Source organism: Apis cerana, linkage group LG14 (genome assembly GCF_029169275.1).
Source record: "Apis cerana isolate GH-2021 linkage group LG14, AcerK_1.0, whole genome shotgun sequence".
NCBI classification, from domain to species: domain Eukaryota; kingdom Metazoa; phylum Arthropoda; class Insecta; order Hymenoptera; family Apidae; genus Apis; species Apis cerana.
The window spans coordinates 10,776,614-10,803,914 of NC_083865.1; the positions used below are offsets into that span (position 1 = coordinate 10,776,614).

The following is a 27,301-nucleotide window of genomic DNA, read 5'->3' on the forward strand; positions in this document are numbered from 1 at the left end:
CGGAAAAGGGGAAGCATTTCGCGAGGGAGGGCGCGTATAGGAGAAATACGGATCGGGATAACTGGTCACAGGTTACGAGAACGTACGAGAAAGGGCGCAGGTAATCGAGGGCACCGAAGGTTGAGCACCCCCCGGTCAAGGGGAGATCCCTGATTGGTCGAGCGAACCACGCACCTGGCGGACAGCTGCTGCGAGGCGAGCTGTACGCGCATGCGTCAGCGCCGTTACACCGAGTACGTGTGAATGCACACGCGCATGCGCACTATCTTATACCTTGCATCGTTGTCATACATCGAACACGCCGAATCGCGTCTCCAACGTCTCTTCAAGCGCCGATATAATAATAATAATAAGAAGAAGAAGAAGAAGAATAAATATATAATAATAATGAAAAAATATTCGTCCCGGCGAAAGAAATTAAACAACGGAATGAATGAAAGAACGAAAAGGGGATAGGTCGTCGACGAAAACCACGCGAAACCACGAAAGCCACGATCTCGTTATTTATATACGCGGATCTCGGTCGACAGATTCGGGGAGATAACGCAGTTGGAAAGTTTTGGCATCAAGTGCAACGAGGTTTCTCGAAACAGGTAGGAGCGAAGATACCGGCACGCACCGGCGAGTGTGGATAACACGGGTGCAAGAGCTGGAAAGTATGGAAGCATGGAAGGAAGGGATTGCGGGGCACTATCCTCTAGCAGGTCTCCTCGGCCAGGATTATGGGTTTTAAAAGCGTGCGACCGGCTTTCGAACGGTGCTAATCTCATTGTTTTACACACGTAACAGCAATAACGAGGTTGTGCAAGGAGACGAGGGTCCCGGGATTAGCAAGCATGAAAAACCTAAATCACCGGCTTCGAATCTCCGCAAACTGGCCTAGCACGGCCGAGGGGGGATAGATTTTCCACAGTTTCTCTTTTCCGTGGCAAAGATGAGAAGGATGACGAGAGAGAGAGAAAGAGAGAGAGAAGGAGAGCGAAAAATTATGGCCGAAAAATTTCAGCGAGCTGCACAAATCGGTGAATCGTACAGCGTTGTAATTATCCCCGGTCGAAAAATAGATTCACCAACCAAATTCTCTTATTTTTTTTTTACCGTTCATTGTTCAGGATGGTGCGTGGAATCGATGGAACGATGGTCGAACGATGGTGAATTAACAACGAGAGAGGGAGAGAGAGAGAGAGAGAGAGAGAGGGGCTCTCGAGCGAGCGGCTATCAACACGATTGCACAATTTAATCGTCGATAGTTGAAAAGAAGTTCAGATTAGGCACACCTGTGTAAAGAGATCGACGCATCGAGTCTGGAACGTTCGCAATGTTTTCCATATCTTCGATTCGTTACGTTAATCTCGAGAATGATGGAAAAAAAAAAAAAAAAAAAAAAGGCAAATTCATCGCGATATCCGCGTTTAAAAAACCTCACAGCGACGAGGAAAATAGATTTTTTTTCTTACTCGTGGCAAAGTAAAAAAAAAAAGTAGGAAAAATACGACCAGTCTTATCGACCATCCACCATAGTCTCCGTTCAACATTTCGACGCAATCTTCCTCACGAGATCTACATATTGACCGGTTTCGAATCCCACCGTCTTTCTCTTTCTATCTCTTCTCCCCCCCCCCTCCCCCCTCTCTCCCTTCCTCTCCCCCGAAAAAACGTTCGTCTTACCACGTTGGAAAGTCATTTCGATCTAGACCGTGTACATCATCGAAATCCCGAGGCGAGGGCTTTTTTGTTCGCTGGCAAACGAGGGTCACATTTTTTTCCCAAGCTTCTTTTTTTCCTTTTTTTTTTCCTTTTCTCTTCTTTTTTCTTCTTTCTTTTTTTTTACATTTGTAATTTTCCTTTCCCCGTTCCGAACGAATCGAGCCATTCCATGTATTCCATGTGTATGTGAATGGAAGGAAGGTGGAGAAGGAGGAGAAGGAGAAAGAAGGTAGTTGCGATTAAGTGCGGTTGAAAAGGGACAAAACGGGAAGGAGGAAGAATAAGGGAAAAGGGAAGAAAAAGATGAAATAAGAGGGGAGGAAGAAAGCGGAGAAGGAGAGTGGGGAAGGAGAGCAGGAACCTCAAAACTCAGGAAATGACCCACCCATTAGCGTAGCAAAACCATAATTCTGACCGTCGAAACCATAATTCCCGGGGACCATCGGGAATACTCTCGTGTTTCTGGTCCCCCGGAACTCGCTAGAAACCGTCCTCTCCTAATTTTGGATCGAATTTCAAGACCGGTCACAGGGCTCGAATTAAAATCCGAGTCTTGTCGCTTAAATAACACCGTGTGAGAACAGATTCAACGTCGCTCGCACGAAATCTATCCATGCCAAACACGGCCAAACACTCCACCATCCCGAACACGATCGATCTACCCGGGATAAGAGAGAGAGAGAGAGAGAGAGAGAGAGAGAGAGAGAGAGAGAGGAAAAAAAGGAAAATCAAATTTCGATCGCCTCTCTCTCCATCTCCAATTTCTTTATAATATCGTTAAAACGGTATTGAAAGACGGAAAAGGAGGCCATCTGGATAAGGAATCTCGATGCTCAAAGGTTCGTGCAAATAGCTATAGCAAAGCGTTAGCGGGGGTATTTATAGCAACAGTCAATAATTTCGTCGTAGAAAGCATCGTGTTTCGTCGAGTATAGAGTGTTTCGACCAGTTTCAAAGAAAGAGGGAACGAGCGAGGAGAGAAAGAGAGAGAGAGAGAGAGAGAGAGAGAGGAGGAGAGAGCGGATATTTCCGAGAAAACGACGACCAAAAATCTCCTCTCGCGAATAGCAAGGGAATGGGCTCTTCTAGCAAGGTAGATAGGATGAAATTGCTCTATCGACGACGATTACCGACTCTGCTTGGAAATTCAAGATGTTATACTCGATGGTTCGAGAGGTATCGTCTATAAGTTAATTCGAATCGATTATTTGCCATTCTCGACCAAGGTACACGTGTCTCTTTAACCCACCACCACCATATCGAGCGCGAAGACTGACCGTCTCAAAGAGAATAGCTTTATTTTTTTTCTCCTTCCTCCTCCTCTTCTTCTTCTTCTTCTTCTCAAAAATTAAATTAGAGAAAACTCGAAGCGAAGCAACAACGAGCGACGAGCGTGGCCTCCAAACAAAGATGAGATTAGACGATGCAATAAACACTCCGCTTATCTCGATCTGTTTTTCGTTTACTAATCTCGCTGATATCGATTACGTCACGCTTACCGTGCCACTGTACCACCACTGTCGCTCTAACACGCTCATCTACGCCACTACGAACTACAGCAGGCATCGCCTTGCGATTTAATTGAAATCCAAGTCAATCAAAAACGCACAACTTGCTCTTTCTATTCCCCCAGATATTTCGTGGATGTTTCGATCGCGTCGTAACTCGGCAAGTAAGTTGGCGATTAAAAAAAAAAAAAAAGGAGAAGACTAGAGTTGGGAAAAAGTTGGGAAGCCACGCGAAGATGGAAGATACGCGGCGGCGAATAAAGAGCGAAATTGAGGCGAGGCGGCTATCTTTCGAAAGCGAAACTTGGTTCGTGACTATCGGATAGAGGAGGGCGAGCGGAGTTCGCGGGGAGAAATGGGAGAAAAGTTTGAGGCTCGGTGAGCTTAAATGCGGCAAGGGGAGGGGAAGGGGAGAGGTGGCGGGAATAACAATAGCAAGAACCACATAGGGACGTAAACTCGGTGGAGGATCAGCAGGATATAATCTGGAGGCTGGCACCGAGGCAGGCACCATCTACCGTGAGATCTCGGACGGAAATCGGAACTGGCTCGAGGCAACTCTAATCCGAACTTGATACGACGCTCTACGTACGCTACACCTTCTCAATTATTCGTCCGACGATTTCGACGAATGTGTCCGATTAGAGTTCCATCGGGAAAGAATCCGACAGAAAATGATAGAAACCGTTTGAGGAGGGAAAGAGGATCACCGAGTTCGTCCAACAACACGATGCATTTTTCACGACAAATACCGTGGTACCAGCGCCTCGAGCCGAAGTCGCGGCGAGCGCTCGATCCAGATAAGGCGGGAAGCATAAAATAACGTAATCTCTGGGAGCGTTGCGTGTAATTGAATTACAAAAGCGATGGGTACTCGAGCATTTCGCGGAGGAGCAAATTGCACCGTGGAACGTGGAGAAAAGCGCGAAGGGAAGAGAAGAGAGAGAGAGGGGAAAGGGGAATCGAAGCGACAGAGAGAAATCTTGGAGGCCAGGTACCGAGGTAGGCACGATCTAGCGTGAGATCTCGGTGGAAATCGGAACTGGCTCGAGCCAACCTAATCTAAGCCCTATCCAACCCCCAAGACACCTAACCTGTGTTGCACGTTCGCCGCGTTATGGAGCTGCTGGCGGCGCACACTGCCCATACATATACATCGAGGCGAATCCGCACACGTACACGGGTTACTCTACACGCGTCTCTACACACGTTTTGCGCGATTATGCGAGCTACCACTATGCAGATCGATCCCTGGAGTCGAAGGTGAGGACCGTTTCGGTGGCAAGAACGTATATATCTGTGTGCACGCGTGTGTGTATATATGTATATATACATATATTATATATATATCGGTATTCCGTGTCAGCCTCGCATGCATTATATCGTATGGAATTTCAGATACAAATGTCTGAAGGGCTTAATAACCGTCGTTCCAATTTCGCCCGCGATAATACCGATTTCTTGCCATGTACCGTTTAGATTTTATATATATATATATACATATACAAAAGCATCGAAAACGAGAGAAACGTCGAATCGTAAATTCGAAAGATCGGATAGAGCCCTTCGTTTCGTGACTTTAGACCGAAACCATTCGTCGTTTAAGGGCCTGACGGTTGTTGATTAAGGCTCCTGTTCGAGACGAGGGAGGACGAGGGGAAAAGAAAGAGAGAGAGAGAGAGAGAGAGGGGTCAGGTTATGTCCATGAAAGTTTTACGGTGCTTGGGTATCCGTAAACGCCATATGGCCCGAAAGTCGCCATGTTTCCTTCGTTTTCTTTCGTCTCGGAGCGGACCCAACGTCCCTCATTTTTTTCTTTTCTTTTTTTCACGCTGCTTCCCTCTCATGGTTTCTCCTCGTTAAAATCCCTAGTCACGGTTACGATATATACTCGTATTCTTTATACCGAGAAACGGAAAATTAGACAGTTTACGGATAGACTTACGATCGAGGGGGAAGAGAGAAACGAAACCGATTCGTAAAAAAAAAAAATACGGATCTTCGAGCAAGCGATTACTGTGAAAGTGGACGCGTACAAGTCCCTTTGCACGAGGCAACGCACGCAAAGACGCGTATCTAGACGCGTATCGAGCATAGGAATATATCGGACTATTGGACTATTCCATCGCGTATATGGGCGACGCCCACTCACGTCGTATTAAGTTAAATCTAGTGGCGGTCTAACACGCCTTGGCCAACGCCGCTTGTATCGATGCTGTAATAACCATCTCGGTTTAATTAATTGATACGGTATAATTTCCAACGAGAGAAAAGAAAAAGAAATTCACGTTTCAATCCACGCGTGATTATCGCGACAACGGAACGGGAGACAAATCCGTCGGAGGAGACAAAGAGCGCAAAGTGTTGCCTTCTTTTCGCGGGGAATCCGTTATCTCGAAAACGGATTCGTTATTACGGTTATTTGATATGACAGCGGGATTCCGCGTTCTTCGAAAATTTCTGGCCTTCGATATCGCTGCGTGTGTCGTAATCAATGTCATCATCGTATATACATCGTGGATCGTGGACAGAAACGAGATAGGAGATAGGATCGCATAAGGGCGGAAGGGGCGCGTTCCGAAACACATCCAGCTGGCGCCTCTCGGCGCTATGGCGGCCGTTATAAGCCCGCTACCAAATCAAGCGTGTGTGACACACTAATAATCGGACGTATATATGGTGTCTATACAGTAGCTCCAGGCACACGTGTACATATATATATATATACGTATGTATACACAGAGGTGTAGCGCGAGTGTAGAGGTTTACATACGTATCGCACACATTCCCGTCAAGTCTTGTCTACGGCGCCTATGTAGCTCGCACTCACACGTGCGAAACCATATAGACACCGAGCATATAGGTGTATATCTTGTCAGACGATACGTATATACGAGATCAAACACAGGTGAGCACGAGTATACAGGCCAATTAGAACAAAACGGGCGACATTTTCGCTTTATTTTCATTTCCGTTTAATTAAAATCTCTCCCTTCTGGGGATCACGCGTGTCTCCCCCCCTCCCAACATTATCTCGCTCCCAACCATCTCGTGGATCACAAAGCGAATAGTGAGAAGAAAGTTGAGAGAAGGACGAGGCGCAGACGGGAAGGAAAGCGAAAGAACGAGAGATTTGGTCGGTTACGTGGATGATCGCGGGATGACAGAGAGCGGCACGTGCACGCGTGTCTCAGAGTTACGTATCCGTGCAAACAGAGAGGCAAGGGATAATGGTTACGAGGAACGGATATATCAGTCCGGCGGATCCTAGGACACTGCTATTAGTAGAGCTCCGGGCGCGGGGATACACTGTTGTCACGCGGGTATGCGCTGGTATGCGAGCGAATTCGTACGTGTCAGCCGGTGTGCGCGTCTAATTACGCGTGTGTGAGCGTGCGAGTATATTCCTTGCCCAGAGTATCTATTTACGCGTGTGTACTTGTCCGACGCAAATTGTCGTGGTGGACGGCGCTGGGGTGGGGGGAGGGGCGCGCGTGTGCGAGTGCGCCCGGTGATCGCGCGTGTGTGACGAGATGTAACTACAACCGTGATCATATGGGTTACACATACGTGCCTAAGTACTAATGCTAATCCCAACCATAGATTACGAGACGCGCAGCGACGATCAACCGGAACCGTGGCACGGAAATTCGTGGATTCGCCGTTGGCTTCTGGCTTCTCGTCCAAATTCCCGATTAAATTAATAAGCCCCCCTGGAAAAGATAACCGCACGAATCGAGAGTTCGATTCGATCTCGCGTTCCGTTGAAAAGAATAGTGCGTAGAGAGGAAGGAGGGGGGGAGAGTGAAGTCGTTTGCCAACGGTACGGGCGAGGCATCGTTCGGCAAAAGCTCGAAAACGTACTGGTCGCAGTAATAAAGTGGCACTTGTCGGCCAATTCGACGATAGGGGAAAGAAAAAACAATCAGCTTCGAGACCGGAGCCAGGTCGCCGTCCCATTTATATCAATTCTATTCATTGCCGCTTTTAACCTAGCCCTCGCGACGCCAGTGACTCTCACTCCCAAGATCTGCTTCGATATTCAATCTCCTCCCGACTTAATCCTTTCCTCTTCTCCGTGTCGACTTATTCCAAATGTTCGCACGGCCCTTAACCCCGTCAAGGGGAACGTTACGCGTGTCCCGATTCGCGAAAATTCTCGGGAGCCGCGCATCGTCGTTAACCGAATGGACGGACAGGTGAAACGAGGCGGCGTAACGGGGCCTGTCGGTTTCGTTCAATCCCCGGTTTTCGGCGGCAATTGCACCGACCTCCTGCAACTCCAACGACTCCGCTTTTCTGACGACGATCACGGCTCGATAGCTCGTAAAATCGGCCCGATTCCGGACCGCTTTCACGACGCACACGCGCGCACGGTATCCGCGCTCGAATTTTCGTTTTAATCGAATCGTTGAAAACACACGGCTTGGGACCGCCGCGCCATCGACCACACTTTCGCTTTCTCGTTTCTCTCGTTCTCTTCTTTCGTACCGCGCCCATGCCACCTCTCTCTACCTTTCTTTCTTCCTCTCAGCCACCTATCCCTTCATTTTTCTTCCCATTCTCCGCGCATCGAACCAACGTAATGAAACGCAGACACGGAACGATGGAAAGGAAAAGATAATCATCCGCGTAACGAGAGCGATACGTTTCGGAAAAGAGGGCGCGATCAAAGGTAACGCGGAGGGATAAGCATCGGTGTGCGGATTACGAGACGATATTCCACTTACCAACGAGCCTCTAATTTAAACGGTTAATTGCAACTCCGCTTTTAGCGGAAAAATGAACGCACGCGGCTAATTAAGTCTGGCCCAAAGAGAGATAACGCTTTCATAACGAACGCACCGCTTTTTGTTGTCGTATTTTTAAGTGGCCGCCTCCGACGATGACTCGGCCAAGATTTTACGCCCGACAAAGCCCGGAAAAAAGCTTCTCGAGAGCGGCGTACACACCCGAGGGAGCTCGACGTTTCAAACGTTGCAAGTGCCGTACCGGATATGAACCGCGGACGGGGGGAGGGGCACGGACCGGAAATGGCCGGCCTTACCTCGGTCCGATCAAAAACTGGTTTCACCAGACGCTCGAAATCGAGATCGCGGGGAGAATTAACGAAAAAAAAAAAAAAAGAAAGAAAGGAGAAGAAAGAAGGTAATACGATAAAGACGCTATTCCAGCAAATTCGTCGGCTCGTTATCGCCGCTATTTTTTCCAAGTATGCGTCACCGATCGCGATATCGGGACGAGATAAACTTTTACTTCGATCTTAATCGTATCTAATACGAATTTGAATATGTTGGTCGGCAATCTCTCTCCTCCTCTCTTTCCCTCCTGTAATTGCCAATTTGGAGAAGCTATTGCAAAAGTTTGAGGAATAATGGGACCGGCAGCTGTCGATCTAACGTCATTCAGGTAAGAGAGGCTAGCCGGGGCAACCTGTTGTCTCGTGTAGTGACGTTCGTCTTTTGTAATCGCGTCGCTTTTGTACCGCTAATAAGCCGCTCGAGTGCCGAAAGAGAGGCGAAAACGGGTCGTGGGGCAAAAATTGCAACGTCGCGAGCGAGGCGATTGCGCAACAGCGTACGAGAGAAAGAAAACCGTCCGATCGATCTAGATCCGCCAAGAATCTGCCAACAATCGTGGACAACTAACTGTAGCAGATTTATCGAAAGTGCGCAGGTTCCGGAAGCGTGATCAACAAGGAGAAATTAAAGTTGCAACTGGAAAAGGAGAACCGCTGCGACCAGTCCATAAAGCCAGAGAGGATCTAGTGGCTGTGTGTGGACTGTACTGAAATAATGTACAGTGCCGTACAAAACGGCAAAGTGGAGGGAAGCGCGGAGGGTACGCGGAACATCGAGCTTCTCTCCTCGTCTCTCTCTCTCTCCCTCGCCCAGCCTCGTTCTACCTCTGCCTCGTTCACCGTCAGGGTGACAATGGTGTGCAAAGGAGATTAACAAACAGAATAAGCTAACGCGTAATCGCATTATTTCTGGCTAAGCCGCATTTAAATTAGATAGAAATTCCATTTAACGAAACAATGCAGGGATGATGATGACTCACTGCTGCCATACGAGTCGAAATAGACGAGTTCCTTCGCCGAGTTGCCGATATTCCATGTCGCTTTATTACAACCACTGTCTTTCCAGAGATAGGTAATCGTGGACCAATTGCCGTGTGTATACCCGTATACCCGTTATAAAATTCCTCTTCCCATCCGTGTACTCGAGAGAGAGAGAGAGAGAGAGATTTACGACGCGTAAATTCGAAGAAGAAAGGAAGAAATCCAGTAAGTAACGCTCCGTGAATCTCGAGCACGGAACGAAATTACAAATTTCAGAGACGATCTCGCGTGTTGAGGAAGAAAAGGGGTGCCGGCTCGAAAAGAAGGAACGACGACCGACGTGCCCGCCCACGTGACGACGGCCATGTTCGTGACGTAATCCTGACGTCAGCGGACCGATGGCGTGCTCCGCACGCTCCGTCGGATATACAGAGAAAATCGTAAACGTGCCCCTATTTTCAATCGACGTACAATCGGATTTACAGGGAAACTCCGTGCACCGTAAAAGACTGGGAGATTGAAAGGAACTCGTTTCCAACTGGCGCATCCGGTCTACCCTTTCCAACAGAACGATCGGAGCATCCCCGACGAGCGAGAGAAACTCTTTCTCGGCTACGGCGAAACTTTTCTTCCGGACCAACTCCGATCGCGAACCGTAACGGCGAGATACGGCCGAGGATACCGATCGATAACGCGACTATGATCCGTTTATTCAATTCTCTCTTACCTGAGCGCTACCTCCAACGATCGATTGATAGGCCGATTGAAAAACGCTTCCCAACTGCGTCAAACTATCATCTTCCATCTGGAACATTATATCTGTGCCCGGGGAACCGTTGTTATTCAGATTGTTGTTGTTTCCCATCATCTTCTCGGTACTGACGACATCGCGCAGTATCGTGTTCGACTGCATTCTGCGGTTACGACGAATTTCTGGCAACGTGGACGATTCACCGCCACCACCGCCACCACCACGGTCTCGTTCGGTATCAAATCTCGGCGATGATCGCGTCTCGATGCACAACGTTTATCGCTCTCATCGTCCAAAGAACCGAAGCCAGTGGGTCTGCACACACCGTCGGATCGCGATATCGAGCCGGAAATTGTGCGCGATCCCACCGAAGAGACAAGAGACAACTCGCGTCACGTACAAACTTTTCGAAGCATATCAACTACGATCGACGTTATAAATACTCCTCTCGGGGAACGTATTACGCGTTATAGGTTTCTCGGGCATCGGTAAACACGCGAGTACAGTCTACGAATAGAGTCGAACGCAAACAAAAATAATACAACGGGAGATGTTTTCACGGCGAGACGAGGACTCGAGTCACCGACGCCGCGTGCCACGAGGACGCATCGCGTAGCCGCACTACGATTCACCCGCCCGCCTCCGCACCATCCTTCGCGTGGCGTCGCTTTTCGATCAGCCTTCGAACACCTGTTTCTGCTACGGTTCCGACTATCACGCTCGGTATCGCGATTACACGTATCCACGGATCGTACGGTTACGAGAGAAACTTTCGAGAACACCAAGTTCCGAAATCCACGTTATTGCGCACTACCGAGCACTCGACGACACCAAAAACGATCACAAACTTTGTACTTCACCGTTCCAATCACACGACCAGTATGGAGTATGGAAAAGAGATCGCGAAAAGACGGAGGGGTATGAACGAGGAAAGAAGATGAGCAGCATCGACACAACCTCCTCTCCGTTCACGGTACGCGACGAGACTGACGCTTCCCGAAGGGAGGCAGCCACCCCACCACTCCCCTTCCGTACGAGTCTACGTCCCCCCCACTTACTCGCTCGCCTGCTCCCCACTCTACTCCATGGCTCGACGCGCGCGGATAGCGATGGGTATTTGAATTTCTTTCCAGTTCGAGTATGCGAACAAATTCCTATTCGATCTTTCTCGAATACGAATAAAATAATTTTCGACGAGAAACGTCGGTCAACGTTCGTTCGAGATGGAACTTCGGTTTCCCATCTCGTATGGAACGAATCGTATCTCGATCGGATTCTAAGAAAAAGAAAACTCTTGGAAAATTTTACAACTCGTCCTAAGATCTTCCACTTTGCACTTTTGTACTTTTGACGATCGCCGGACGAAATCATGAAATCGGGTTATGGCCCGAGATGACACAGGAATTGGAATCGTCGAAGCTGTCGCTAGGCACGGGCCTCTCCTCTCCCTGCGAAGTGCAATGGTCGGGCCTGCAGCGTTTCGGTTTATCCTCCCCTCGCCTCGTCTCACCGATGCTCGGCTCACAGGAAGCAACCCCTAGCGCGAAGGGCCGGCGTTTTTGCCCGCACAAGCCGGCACTCGTGTAGCAACGACAAGCGGTGCTACGAGTGTGGGTGGATGATGGCTCTCTGGCTCTCCGCCGACTATGTACCGTGCCGAAAACATCGGTCCACTTGTTGAGTCGAAAAGAGAGCGAGAGAAAGAGGAAGGGAGAGGGCCGGTGTCGGCGGCGACGCGCGCGCGCGGTTATCTTGTTCCCGTGCACGGCCAAAGTGCCGCTGTTTCGCCGGATAAAATCTCTGCGCTGCACGAGATACGACGAGGGAACAAAGGTGGACGATGCTCTCGGTCCGCGTAACGAAAAAACGAGTTGGCGCGCCGGAAACGAATCGACCGCGAATCATTCCCTCGAAAGAGACACGCTCCAACAGCGAGCATTCGGATTTTTCTCTTTTACTCTTGGACGAGCAAAATCTCGAGACGATCCCTAAATACGTTTTCCCTCGAATTTCGAGATTATGTTCGAGATAGAACGTCAGAATGTTAGAAGTTGGGGGAAATAAGTAAACTACGGAGAAGAGGAGTCGGAGAGACGAGCGCAAAACATTAATTCGGCAAAGAGGCGGACGATGTTTCTGCGTGTTGAAGTGTCGCTAAACGATCTGTTAGGCGAAAATATCTTTATATTCCGGAGGACGGAAGGCTCGGTGACGATGCCGCGGTTTCGGAAAATCTGTCCGGGAAGACAAACGAGATATCTCGTGGCGCCAAAGGTGGGAGCTCGTTAGTTGGAAATTCGTGAGTAATTTTAGTGTCGTACCCACGCGACTAGCCCAAAGTATATAATTACCTAACCTCACCCGACCCAATCTAACCCAGTTGGCAAACGGACGAGAGTTCCAGTTTTCCTCGCAGAGATCCGGATACGGTGGGCACAATCACGATCGATGGAAGAAAAATTCCCTCGAGGTCATCGAGAGACGCTCGCTAATTAATCAAGCCAAAATCGATTCAGTTTTTTCTCTCCGACGACGACGACGACGAGGAGGATGATTCGTTCGTTCCAACTATTATTTTAGCAACCAAACGAATTGACATCAATCGTTGCCAAGACCTTTCTATTGAAACCACTTGATCCGATTTCCACTTGATCTCCAAAGCGAACGAATGGGTCGAATCGATCGATCCCCGTTTCTCCAAGTATCACCTGGATATCACCTGGATAAGAAGAGGAGTTTCGAATGTAGGAGAGTTGTAGCGAGAGTTGGGTAGGCAGAGGTAGGAAAGAATGGAAAGAGGGAAAGTCAAAATGAATGACCGTGCCTTGCGTGGAGACGCGAGCCTGTCGTCAGGTGTAAAGAACGCTTAACACCTCTGCAGGTACCGGCAGTAAAATAATTAAAAGTGACAGGCACTATTCAATACAAAACCGAAATAAAATTAAACAATGGGACAATGGAGCACCAGCCAATGTACACTTAGGGACGCGCCATCGTACCTGCTCCACCTATCCTCAACCAGAAACTACCCTCGACCAGAGATTTTTCTGGAATACTCGACTTCCAAATCAACGTAACAACCGGATGGGCGTTAAAACTGCCGGCAGAGAAAAAATCTTCCTTTCGCTCCAACATCTCTCCCGCCGCGTCAAAATCGCTTCATTTTGAAATCCAAATTCGCTTCCCGTCAATCCGTGTCCCACGATCCCACGCCGGCACGTTTCACGGTCGAGGAGGCCGAGGGATGATTTCCACAACCCTTCCCCGCGTGCTGCACTTCGCTGTAAATCTCGAAAGGTACTTGTCGCCCCCCTACTGCTTCTCTACCTCGAGATTCTACCTCGAATATCTTTCCAACTGTAGGAAAGTAACGTCTTCGATCAAACCTCCCCAAACGAGACATAAAAGAGAAGAGCGGAGAGGAGAAAGGTAGGGAGCAGATGTACTCCTCCTCCTTCTTCTTCCGACACGCGCCTATGATTCCTCTAAAGAAAGAGGGGAGGAGAAGTTCACGAAAGACACGGTGATTGTAGGATGATAACCTGGCAGCCGAGCAACGGTTTCGTCATTGGCAACAACGTGCAACAAATAATTAGGTAACCTCGCCTGGCCAACTGTGTAAACTGCGGCTCCATCGGCGATCATCGGCCGATGTACATATGAAGACATCCGAGACGACGACGACGACGACGACGACGACGACGACGAGGGAACACAAGACAGGAGGAAGAAGAAGAAGAAGCGGAGGAAGGAGAGGAGAAAGAGAGGTGGAGAGAGAGTCGTCGACCCGGACGCCTCCTCCTCCTCCTCCTCCTCCTCCTTCTTCTTCTTCTTCTTCTTGGTCGCGTCGCATGGTCCCCCCATGGTTCGAGCGATGGGAGGGGGGAAAAAAAATCATAAGACCGCGGCCGTTGTCGGCTGATGCTCCTTGTCGAGCGTGTTCACGAGGATCCGACAAAAAGCCTCCGCTCCGGCAAGAAGACGGAACTCCGTATCTCGTGCCATTCCGAGCGGAGCCTCCTGGACTCCTCGGCTCGTCTAATTAAGGTCGATCGCCGGATAACGCGAAAATTGGCCGAGATCGATCGAGCAAAATAAACGTGCAGAGGGAGGAGGAAACGTGAAGAGTGCGAAAATGTGGAAGGTGGAGGCCTACCTCCTTCCCTGTTCGAAAATCCGGCTATTATATCGCGGAAGAATCGCCGCGAATACGAAGTTCCATAAAAGTGATTTAATTCCTACCCCTCCTCCTCGTACAACTCGTTCGTACAACTCGGGCGCGCGAGGGTGAACGGCTAAAAGGTAATAGTTAATAACAGCGCAGCTGAAAAGGGGGATTCGGTAATCCGGTTCTAATTTCTAAAACAAAGAGAGAACGGTGCGAGGAGGAGGAGGAGAAGGTCCGGGATACGGAGCGGAGAAACGAAAAGAGAGAAGGACGAGGAGAGTGAGAGGGAGGAAGGGAGGGAGGGAGAGAAAGGGAAATATTCTCTCGTTGAGGCGAACCCGAGATCCTGAGTTGGGTGGGTTTCGGAGGCGAAGAGGAGGAGGAAGAGAGGAGAGGGGGGACGGTAAGGGTAGATGTGGAAAGAGGGCTGAAATTGGGGGCGGTCTGAGAGGAGGGGAGCGAAGGGGGGCTGGGTTCCACCCTGGAACACATTAACTGCAGGGCGACGGGGTATATAGAGACGGGTTGGGGGGAGGCGACGCCACTGGCGTAAGCTTCAATGGAATACGTTCGAGAGCGTGGCAAGGAAAAGAGCTTAATCCGACCTTTCTTGCGAGTCACGCAAGTATATATGCATGTATACTCGAGTATCGGCTTTGCTTCGCTTGGCTACCCTCCTCTCTCTCTCTCTCTCTCTCTCTTCAGCCCGATCGAGGGGCGAAAATTATCGAATCGATCGTAGGATCCTCCGCCGCGATAATTCGGGAGGAATTTCGGGAGCGAGAGTTTCTTTTTTTTTTAAGGCAGCGGTAAGAATAATAAGATCCGGATACGAGTTGCACGATACTGGAAGAAGGGAGGAAGGAGAAAAAGAAGGAGAAGAATCGGCAGTGGAATGGAAAAAATGCGGGTGAATGAGGGAATAAATCTCGATTACTCGATCGCGCGTTCCGCGTTCCATCCCGCGTTGCTTATATCCCCGTTAATTAAGCCGCTAACGAAGGGTCAATTTTCGATAGATTTATGCATCGAGAGGAGTTAAAGCGCGACGTTACAAAGAATGACTCCCCGCGTGACTCCCCGCGGGGCTGACTGGTCGTTAGCGAGTCTCTCGATATCTAATCTCTCTCTAATTAATTCTTTTTAATTCGCCACCGTTCCCTCGGCCGAGCCAACGGTGGCCAACGGTGGAGACGCACAAGTGCGCACAAGTGAGGTCTCTCATTGTTCAGATCCGCGAGATTAATCCCGATTAGCCTTAATCGAGGCTGCGCTAGCGGTGTACTCCCCCCCCCCCCTTCCTCCCCGATCGATTCGTCCAAATATAGATCGACCTAACGAATCTCGATCGCGAGCCAGAGCACCGTGTACTTACTTGCTTACTTGCTTACGTATCGTCGTATCGCCGCCACTTCGTCGATCCTCGTTTGCGCGCACCTACGGCGGAGGCCGAGAAGAGAAAATACACATAACGCTGGAGCGGAATATATATATATATATATATATATGCGCTTATACACGTGTATCAAGCCTGTCCGTCCCTAAAAAGGAGACGAAAGCCAACCACCATATCGAGAGAGAAAGACGTGTCTCCCGTTTTCCTCGCTACGCGCCATTCTATTTTCTTTTTTTTAACTCTCTCTCTCTCTCTTTCCGTCTCGCGAGCGAGCGAACGAGCGAGCAAACGATGCGAGGCTACGAGGCGCGCACGTCTTATCGATCGTTCTGCCTCACGGAGAGAATTTTCATCGGGGGGAAAAAAAAAAATGAACGCTCTCTGCTCGATTAACCCTTTATGACTCTCTTCCATCCTCTTCCCTACAAAATTAACGCTACGCTAACTTCCATCCTCTCGATAATTCCTCCTTCCCCCCTCTCCTCCCTTCCCCACTCCTCGGCCACGTTTGATTAACACGTGGGTAATATTCGAACGGAAGAATGTAAGATATATACAATACGCTCGAACGGCGCTTTTGTGGTCGTCGGGAAAAGAAAATTTTCCTTCCTTCCTTCCTTCCTTCCTTTCTTCCTTCGTTGCTTCCTTCCTTCCTTCCTTCCTTCCTACGATAGCTACGCCAATGCGAGACACCGAACGAGGGGTGGCAGGAGCACTAGTAGCGTAGTTAGGGGTGGCTCGGTAGGGATGCTTTAGGGTGAGATTTAGTACCAACCTCCGCCGCTTAGTCTACCCATCCTAGGCCATAGCGCCTACCACGTCCCGAACTATAGTCGATACTCATGAGAAATATCAAACTACTGCAAAATATTGTCCCCGAAATTGATCGGTTCCCCGATTTTCCCTCGTCAGCTACGGTCCCGCAACGCTGAACTTTAGACGCGAGAGGACGAACCGCGATAGGATTAAAATTCGACTCGAGATACGATCAAATGCTTCGAATTGTTCCCCCTCCTCTGTGATTGGGCAAGGACCGAAAGGAAAAATATTAAATTTCGAATTTTAGCATCGAAGGAATGAAACCATCCTGGATCTCAAAGATGGATAGACTAGATAGATCGATAATAAATTACCAGGCAAGTTAGGACGATGCACGGCTAGGTGATCGAGGACTGTAGTTTTCGTTATCCATCCCGGTTCACCCTTACTGTTATCTTATACGGCTGCACTTAAGCCGCATTACGCGAACACGGGCGCCCAAAATTTCTATTCCGTTTCTGTATTCGAATCGCGAGATGGGACCCTCGAGGGGAGAACAGTAGAACAGGAAGGGACGAAAATATATTTTTTCGAAATTTCTCGATTCGTGCGGAACGACTCGATATAAACTCGAGATATCACTGCTGAGAAAAAAAAGGAAAGAAAAAAAAGGATCGAACTTCGTCCAGAATTTTTCTTGTCCGTAGGAAAATTCCTTTTCGACTAGTTGGTTGAACCGCGGGTCTGTTTGGCCAACGTTTTCCCAGCGGTAGCGATAGTCGTCTCGAGAGTTCGAAAGACAAGTCGAGCCACTTGAAACGAGGGATTGTAGCTCGTTTCGTGAGTAAAGGACTCGAGCTCGGGGAAGAGGAAGAGGGGAGGAGAAGCAGGAGGAGGAGGAGGAGGAGGAGGAGAAGGAAGAAGAAGCGAGCGAAGGGGAGGAGGATCCTCGAGGGGAGGGACAGGAGTCAAGTAAACTCGAGAACGAGGCGGTCTCTTTCATCCCCGAAACTTCAAAAGCTGGAAGAGTAGCGCCATATGCCACCCTTCGAGAACCTCTTCCCTGCTTTTTTCCTCCCTCTCTCTCTCTCTCTCTCTCCTTCCTTCGCGATAATAAAATTCTAATCAGCTCGATAGTTTTCGTTGGATACCTATGGGGAGGCGAGACACGCGTGAAATATATACAAGAAATCTAGCCAACTTGGGCCGCGATTATCATAAATCGATGCTCGAATTAACCGTCTTTTGAAGGTGTAATAATAAAATAAGAAAGATTTCTTCCTCACCATTCATTTCAAAAGATTGTTGTCTTCGAATGAATCAATTTCGTTGAAAACGACGCGAGATCTCGAGCACGATGCAAAAATTGGAAACAAGCGCGCGAAATTTATATTTATAGGTAAATTTTAGAGGCTGCGCGAGAGAGGCATTTGTACGTACAATCGGGGCTTTCCATCTCCTCTACAATCTACAGCCCGTCTTCCGCCACGAAACAAATCGGTTAAGCCACTTTCCCGATCCATCAAGGAATCACTCCAGGAGAAATTCCTTTCTTTTCCACCTTTAGTTTCAACCCCCTCTGGATTATCCACCTCGTCTAATTGGCGTGTTCGGTAACGAAAGAGAGTGGAGAGAGAAAAAAAGAAAAGGAAATTTTGCTCGACTGCCAGGAAATAATAGATTCACCCCGAAAAATCGCTATTACTTAATACCTTTATTTAGAATCCGGTTGGTAGAATCCTGAGAGGAATGTACGAAAAGGGGAAGTATTATTCGGCAAGCGTTATAACCGACCCCGCCATCCGACAAATGATCGGTGAGCCGAGGGGTAAACGGTGACGCGGCGAAGGAGCACCCCCACCCCGAATTTCACAGGCCGGTACGCCACAAATGAAGCACACTTGGGTGGTGCTCGATTTAGCTCGTATCATCCCACATCCTCGGCCGGGAGGATGTACGCATCGTGCAAACACTGCCGCTTTGCCGTACGGCAAACATACGCGCGTGTAACGTGTGCAATTTGAACGAGTCACAGGGAGAGAGAGATACGCACGGCGACCCCCTAGACTCTCCGAAAGAATCTGGCACAATTGCGTCCACCAACGATAGAAATAATCGTTAACGAATGAAACGCACGGCGGTGGTGGTTGGAAACGCACGTGACCGCGCGTTTCACGTGCCCAAACACGGAGGGGGGAGAGAAGGGTCGAGCCCTCTCGAATCCTCGACAATTCTCCGAGTGTTACGCAACCGAGCGTCGTTGCACCACTTGGATACGCGCGCGTCCTGTTTTTACTTCTCGATTCGTAGAAGAAGCGCGCGTATCCGAGTCGAAGTAAACTCGAATGGCGATCGTTGGACGATCGTCCACCTCCCAAAGTAAATCCGTTTCATCCGGATTGATATGTTAATTGGCGCGTAGTTCTCTCCTATTAATCTCTTCCTCCCCATGAAAACTATCGGGGTTCATGTGAAGTGCCCGCCACTTCACAGAAACCCCCGTGGTGGCGGCACGTGACCCCCTGGGACAAAGGAGAGAACAGATACCGGCCACTCGAAACTTGGAGTCCCAAGGTAATGGATCGATCTAGAGGAGAGCGAGGTATCCAGAGATACGTATGGAAAAATATATACGTATGGGATCCGACGCATGGGTTTTCAACCCTCTTCGCGTTATCTCGCCCGTGTAATTACGCCCCTTCCTTCTTTTGTCCCGCGTCGAAGGGAGGAATGGAATAACGTAACCGATGGGATGGGCCTCGTCTCATCGGCGGTGAAATTTTTGGATTCGAAGTTTCGGATCGGAGGGGATGGGACGAATCTCACAATTTCGATTTCGAAAATTCGATATACACTGGTAATTATTATTGATACATTCCCGGTAATAATCTCGACGACCCAATTAATACTATCGACATACCGATAGGCGCAGTTGCGATACACCCAATAATTTATCGCGATAATCCCACAATGACCGTAAACTATCGCTCACGCGTGCATTTTCGGCCGATCGCCCGCTAGATAGATACGTTCCGTGTCTTCAAAGCCCGTTCGAGCGTGCCTCGCTGCTAATCTGAATCCTGGCCCCGATAAATCTTTATTTTCCTCCCCATCCAACTCAACGCCTTTTTCGATCGGCCGTTCGGTGAATTTCTTAGCCAACTCGAAGCTTTTATAATATTTTTCTTCTAATGTGTAAAAAAAGAAATATTACATAGTCGTTGCATGTTTTTCACTTTCTTATTTCGTCGAGAGCGACTTTCCGATCCCTATAATTTTCATAGCTATTTCTCTCCTCTCTATCGTCAATTTCTTGATTGATACAGAACAGAAATAATTTATTTAAAAAATCAAACGCGACTTCCATTCCAAATAGTAGTTCGATCCAATAAAAAAAAACCATTCGACAGTATATCGTTCCAATTATAAGATTATAAAGCGCTTAAAAATCTATACTCGATATTTTAAAAAAATCAAACGCGAACAAATACCGTTGGAATTGCCGCCATCGATCCGCCCGGTGGGCCGAGAGTCATCCCTGGAATTATCGCGTGAAACCGAGCCGCTCGAGCGCAAAGGGTTAATCCCCGCTTCGAAAAATCCTCTCGAAGGGAAAGATTTCGCGATAAAGATCACTCTCTTCTTTCGATTAACTTAACCCCCCCTGTATAACAACGAATTAAACCCTGGCGGGTCGGAACAATGGGCGAGAGCGAGTTCGGTATCGGTTCGAAGCCAGAAAATATGTGTACAGATCATATCTCTCCTCTCTCTCTCTCCCCTCCGCTTCATCCGCGCCGATACCAACCCCCCTCGGCCCACCGACACGACCGCTTCATCGTCCTCCCCTCGTCCCCCGCGCCGGGACGGGCGGTTTACCCGGTTGTAAGTCGACAACTCACTCCACAAACCCGTGCTGCGCGCGAGTCCTGTGTACTCTGTGTACACTGCGGCCGAGTTTGCACGCCAACCGAGAGAGAGAGAGTTGGAAAAAGGAGGATGAAAAGGATAAACAACACGACCGAGCGATAATTCCACTGCTCCCTTCGTCTTCAATCGGTGGATATCCGAGGAAAAAGAAAGAGGAAAGAAGAAAGTCTCGGCGAGTACGCAAGAGCAGGGATAGGCCACTTTTAGGCTGGATAGGATAGATTTATCGTCTACTCGGCTAGGTGGCGAAACAGCTAGGGAAATGGAAAGCGGAGAGACACAATGGTTGAGAGGAAGGAACGAGGAAGGAACTCCAGGTGGCACTTTGCCACCGCGAGATAAAGAGACGGGGGGGCGCGTTGGGACACTGCATTTGTACTCGCGTAATCTCGCGAGTCGGACAGCTTTCGACTTACGACGGGAGTCGAATCCGAAGCGAAATATCATGGATTTGTCGGGGAGAGTAACGCGTATCCGCGTTGCGTCACGCGTGTCCAATAATAGCCGAGTCGAAGGAGAGAGAGGATCGCTCGTAAATTATGGAAAAATTCTCGACGTATTTCCGTCAATGAGGACAGAATTCGAATTCGACGCGAGAATCAAGGAGAAAGAAAGAAAGAAAGAATCGTAATAAAGGGGGACTGTTCTCCAGTCCTCGATGCCTTGTTCGAGGAAAGGAGTGGAGGCAAAGGAAGGAACAAAGTTGGAACAAAAGGCGCGACGAGGTGAAACACAGCAGCAAGCAAGGAAGCGGAGCAAAGAGGGCGGAAAGAGGGAGGCAAGGGAACGATGGAGAAGGAGAGCGGTGGAAGCCAAAGAGCAGCACTGGCTCGTGTGCTACCAGCAACAGGTGCCCGTCAAACAAACGTTCAACGTCTCTAGCAAACCGTCTCTTTCTCCCTCCCGCGCTGACCTTCCTCCCTTTTTCCTTTCTTTCTCCTTCCCTTTCTCTCCTCTCTTTTCCTCTCTTCCCTCGCCTCGCACGCGATTCCTGGTAATTGATTCGTCGATCGGCGCGCGACCGATCTCTCCACACCAACCGACTCGTGAGTTAATCTGTCGAGGACAATCGCGCGAATCGATCGAGAAATCGAGTTTCGTTTTCGCAAGCTCGAAGAATTATGTGTGAAGTGGAAAATCGGGCTTGTAAAAACCGTTACTCCTTGTTTATCGTTGACGATTATCTCGTAGTCGATTATAATCGAGCCACTTGTTACGGCATGGATTAACGCGCGGAAAAGGGAACGTATTATTGATATTTTACGAAAATAACGATCTTAATGGGGAATATAAACGTTATGAGCGGAGATATTACGACGCAATTAAAATCGGGGCTTGAAGAAACGCAGTTTAATTTTCTCGAGGAGAGAAAACACCTGACATCGCGGACTGCGTTACCAATTTATCCGTCGATCAGTGGCTGGAATCGGGCTGCCGATGTCGAACCACCAGAACCACGATAAAGAAGGAAAGGAAGGAAGGAGAGATTCAAATTTCCACGGACGCATGATCGAAGGGAAAGAAGGGAATACGATTCGTCCATGTTTCTATCGAAATTCCTCGAGGTCGTGAATTAGCCGTTCGAGCAAGCCATAGCGCGAGCCATCGAGGCAAACTGGAAGGGCTCCACGGTCTGGCGGCCGTAGCACGCGACACCATATGGTCTCCCCGATACCATGACCCTTCCCCTCCCCTATGCACAAAACACGCCTTCCTCGACCGTTCCGCTCCGAAGATACTCGACGAGATCTTAACCGAAATGAACGACAAAGAATATTCTTCCGCTCAACCATGGCTCTCCACCGCGAGGATCTCATTCTTCCTCCAACTGAGATAAGAAGCTCGAACAGAGTCGAAGAAAAAGAAGGGGAAGAGGAAGAAGGGGATGCGCTGTTGCGGTGGTGGAAACTGGACGATAAGTGAAACTCCCAGAGGAGGGAACGGGAACACGGGTTACGGCACCCTCGAGGACACTAGAACGCTCATATCCTAATAGAAACGTAATCGCGTAGTCCTGCACGCTGAATAAATTATTAGCAGGCTTACGGTACGGTGGAGGGCCGAGGGTTCGCGCAACGCGCACCATATCGGCTGGATTAACGACGATCCGCACCGTGGGACGCGTCGAGGATTTATTCGGCCGTGACTCTCCACGCTTATTTATTATTATTATTATTGTTGTTGTTATTATTTTGGTTCGGCCCGTTATCCATTATTGGCTCGCCAATTTTTCAGGCCGCGATTTCTGTCTATCTAGAGTAATCGCGATATCGATTACCGGTGCGTGCGATGATGCATTACAGGGATTAAAGATCAACGAATGTGATATCGAGGGGTAGCAATCGGCGGGGACATTTCGACGCGTAAAAGATCGAAAGAGAATTATTCGCGTTGGTTTTAGTTTACGCGGGATCGGATATCGATAATATCGATTACGATGGTAAAGTTGAGCGATTCGCGCATCAACGGGAAAGAAAGCGAGCAACGACGCGATTAATCTTATCGAAAGCTCGGCCGAAATCGAGCCCCCCGTTATCGAACTAATTCCCAGGAAAATGTACAATCGCGGATATTTTTAATCTCCTCCTCGAGCCTTGGCGAAATTACAGATATCGGCAGGCTACTCGACCAATTAAAAACATTTGTGGGGTTTGAATATAATAAACGAGTTACGCGTCTCGAAAGAACAATCGTTCGAGCCGATTATCGAAAATCACGGATTCTCGAAGATAAACAAATCGAGGGAGAGTGCGAAAACATCGACCCTTTTCCCTCCCTCGCCGACATATTTATCCCCGTTTTGCCGGGTAATTGGTAGGTTTTACCGAGCCACGATGTGTTCGGAATCGAATAAAAACCCTCCCCCGGATCGGAACAACACCGATCGACACGAGCGCGGAATAGAAACGAAATTATAAACCCGGAAAAATATCCTCCCAGATTTATCGCCCCCGATAAATCATTATTAACGCAGGGCGCGAAGGAAGGAGAATTTAAACAGGTGCGAGAGTGTATTTGATTATCGAGAAGCAATTCGTTTTTTTCACCCTCTTTTCCTTATTCGCCACTCGAGGAAGAGAGTCACGAACGCGGACGACAAATATTTAACGTTCCTCATATCGATCGATATTATATTCCATTTACCGAAACCCTCTCTTCCTTCGCGTACGTACGCGTTTTCAGGGCCAAACATTTCCCCATCCAATTCTCATCGAATCGTTCCAAAATGCCAAAATAATTTCCCCCCTTTCTAATCTCGTCCCCTCCTTTCTCTGCGTTTTCCCCTATCCTCCTCGAAACGATTCATTGACAAGAAGAATTGGACAGCGACTAATGTTATAATAATAATCGAGCGAGTGGATAGTTTTAAAGGGGGAAAAAAAAAAGGGGAAATGACCATGGTGGATTGAAGGAACGCGAGGAACAGACTCGGAGTTTTAACTCGAGCTGGACTCTTGGTAAAATCATTATACTCTATAACCGAGCTCGTAAAGATTACGATCACGAGCGGTCCCTGAGATCATCCACGAGCGTCTTTCACGAGTTTCGCCTGGAGAAACTGCCAAGAGAAAGAGAGAGAGAGAGAGAGAGAATGATAAAGAAGAAAGAAAAAAGAAGAAGCGTAATTTACGAGCTAACCTAATTCTATCGTTTTTCCGTCGGTGGCTTTTATCAATCGCGCCGCTCGACTCATATGGGTCCCGATACATTCGAAGCCATTATCGAATCCCGATGTACGGATAGGGAAACACATTTACCATCGACTGGCATGCGTTTATCGAATCTTTCTCGAGTCACTCACCCAATGCTGCGTTGTTACGACCTCGCCATCCGTTCCGTCAAGGGCCTGCTAAACAGAAAGAACACGAGATCGGTTTCTTTCCGGAACACCGGACAGAGGAAAGAAAGAAAGAAAGAAAGAACTCAAAAGGTACTTACGTCCTTCTTTCTCTTCACGGTTCCCGCGCCTGAAACAATCGAACGAAAAAAAGAAACAATATCAATTCTCGATCGAAATTCTCTCCACGGTTAACGGTTAACGGCACGTACACGAAGATGATAGATGAGAAGAAAACTGACCGGCTGTCGAATTTGGTAACCGTGCTCCATTGGTGCCGGTGGGTGCCGCGGGGTTGGCGGTAGGGGTTGGTGTCCCGACGGAGGGCGGCACCCCTCGCCCCCCGAAAGGGAAGTAAGGCGAGTCCGGGGAGTAAGCGGCGCCCTCGACACCTCCGCCGCTACCGCTGCTTCCGCCACCCCCGTTTCCACCACCACCTCCGCCACCGCCGCCTCCACCGCCACCTCCGCCTCCCCCTGGCCCACCGCCTGGCCCTCCCGCTGTCGGCCCGAAACTTCCTCCGCCATACGCCTGCAAAACGTCCAACGTTTCCTCCCGTCAAGGAGTATAAAAAAAAATATTCCCCGATCGAAGCAATCATCGATCGATTCGATTCGAGTCGAAGGAGGGAGAACAAGAGGGAGGAAGGAAGGAAGGAAGGAAAGGCGACTTTCGATACAATCTGTATCGAAATCAATACTTCTTATCAAGCGTAGTTTAACAACTGCCTGATTAGATACTGCTCCCTGGCGCCGTGAAAAAAATCTCTGCTATCTCCTCGTCTCCTCGTAGAAACTTATTCGTTTCGCGCGTTCCTTCTTTTATTTCTTGCTCTTCCCTTTCACGCGGAGGAAGGGAATCCCGTTTCTCCCTTCCGCCGATTTTTCAAATAATCATCGCCCTGACCCGTGTCGGTTCTCTTAATTGCCGACACACCATGTATTTCGAATGCGGGCGACCAAGGCCGACTGTTATCCGCGTTCTCGTATTCATTTCTCGATTTCTACCCACCCGTTTTATCGAAAGTATCCTCGTTGGATCGTTCCGACCAATTAATTAACGATAGCCAGAGCTAAGAAATGGATGAAGGCAAGCCAAGCAGGAGAAGAAGGAAGTACTTTATCCATATCCCGGGCTAACTTTTCATCTCGCTCAACCCTCCCTTCCTCCACGATGTATATATCAATATATATGTACGTTCGCGTGTGCGCGCGTATAAATACATGGTCGCGAAGGAGGGAGAGCGTAAGCGATATTAAAGCCGGAGGTTGACGACGCTCAACCCTCCCGGAATTGCGTAATTCTTACCTCCGAGACAAAATGAACTTCCACGATCGGCCCGCGAATTAATTCTCCCCTTCGAACCTTTTTTCTCGATTCTCTCGCAAAGGGAAGGGGAGAAAAGGGAAGAAGGGGCGGTGGAAGAACGAGAAAAGGAATTTTTATACTTTTTTAAACGATGCGCGTGTATACACATCTTTCTATCTTCGTCGTTTCCGGGAGAAATTAAATCCCGGATAAGCTAAACGAGTGCAGGGAGGATGCTAGCTGCGTTTCTTTAAATGGGAGAATTTAAAGGACGATGAGAACCGCTTCCCAAAAAATATTACTCGGACTAAAGTTTTGGGATTACCTAGTTTGGAGGGATAGCCTGGGAGGGCGCGAGAGGAGAAGAAGAAGAAGAAGAAGAAAAGGAGTAACTTTTTCTCGGATAAATTTGCCTCCACGACTGCAATAATTATTCCGCCCCTGTTCCTTACGTAATCCCGCTTTTATCTTAAGATTCGGGATGGTCAATTGTTGAGAAGGAGGGGGAAGAAAGAAACGTTCGTTCAATTTTCACCCTCGAGTTCCACGAGCGTTCGCCTTCGATCAAACACTCACCATTCCGTTGTCCATCGTGGGGCCATACGGCGACTGGAAGCCTAATTTTTCTGCAACAGACACAAAAAGAAAAAGAAAACTTAGAATTGCGACGCAATAAAGGGGGAAAAAGGATCGAAATTTTATCCCAACGATTTTTCGATACCCCTCCCTTTCAAGGGAGGAGATCGTGGAGCGTATCGATAATACAAATACGAGAGGGAAAAAAGTTCGCCTCTTTCTAAAAGGAAAGCGAAATAAAGAGACGGGACGCGAGTCGATGGAAAATTAATGCCAGGCATAAATTCGCGCCGTGTCTTTATAAATCAAAACCGCGATCGCGTTAAGAATCCAACCGAGGTGTACGCGTTTTCCGCGTTGCGGCTGGGACGCATGCGGAATAAACAACGAGATAAACATTACGAGGTTGCCGCAGTCGAGGCTTCATCCGTTATTAATGCTGCCCGCCACCCCGTGCACACACACACACACACGCATGCACTCGCGGATGCGAAAGGAGAGAGAGAGAGAGAGGCGAGAACGCGTTCTTGCCAAGAATTTATGAGGATCGGCAGGATTTACCGGCCTCGAAAAACATCCCCCCGCCCGGAAGAATCCCGATTAATTTCGATTCGACGATACTTTATCGTTACATCCTATTATTGCACGTTCCTTCGCCGTATCGAGCGGAGAAAAGGCACTTTAGATGGCTTTCGACGGACGAGTACATTTTCCACCGCGTTATATATAACGATACGCTATAGATGTGCGTTTCAGGAGGAAGGAAACGAAGAGGAGAAGGAAAGGCGAAGCGTTTATTATTAATTATTTGGAGTGATTGGGAAGGTGGGCGATTCGGAAGGAGAGAGAAGTTGGAGCGAGCGAACGCCACCCCCTCTTATCAAAGTTGTAAGAGGTTGGAAGTCCAGCTGGCCGATAACTAGCCGAGAAAAGGGCGGTGGATGTGCGGTAGAGGTTACAGATATTAGAGGGGAAGGATATATATATATATATATATGCGTGCGACGACGATACGAGTGTCCAACTACGATCGGTCGAGGTATAACTATGAATCCTAACAGTTTCGGCTTGCTCGTGACATGTTTGCCGAAGCGTGCACTGCCGAGTCTGCAATATCATGCATCAAAGTACAAGCTAAACCGTGGTCCATCGTGTCATCCTCAGAACCAGCGCAAGCCAGCTCGACCGTTATGACGTAGCGTTGAGCACCGGGCCTCCGTGTCACGACTAGTTCGTCTTCCACGCCGCCCTCTCCTGCCGCCGTCACCTATCCGTTCGATATTTGCCCGATGAAGAATT

General features: G+C 48.8%; 1 protein-coding gene across 15 annotated transcripts in view; it reads right to left on the bottom strand.

Moving 5' to 3' along the window:
* The window catches only part of LOC114577809 (protein daughterless), a 78,529-nt gene that overhangs the window by 40,315 nt on the left and 10,913 nt on the right, over positions 1-27,301 (bottom strand). For 9 of the 15 annotated variants that reach the window (XM_062084940.1, XM_062084937.1, XM_062084946.1 and 6 more), the window contains 4 exons: positions 26,003-26,052; positions 24,331-24,649; positions 24,220-24,248; positions 24,083-24,130 (listed from right to left, as the gene is read on the bottom strand). In XM_062084940.1, coding sequence (XP_061940924.1) covers positions 24,083-24,130; positions 24,220-24,248; positions 24,331-24,649; positions 26,003-26,052 — 446 coding nt within the window. Of the gene's footprint in view, positions 1-10,003; positions 11,019-24,082; positions 24,131-24,219; positions 24,249-24,330; positions 24,650-26,002; positions 26,053-27,301 lie in introns of those variants that run through there. The other 6 variants (XM_062084944.1, XM_062084953.1, XM_062084943.1 and 3 more) reach the window with 5 other exon arrangements.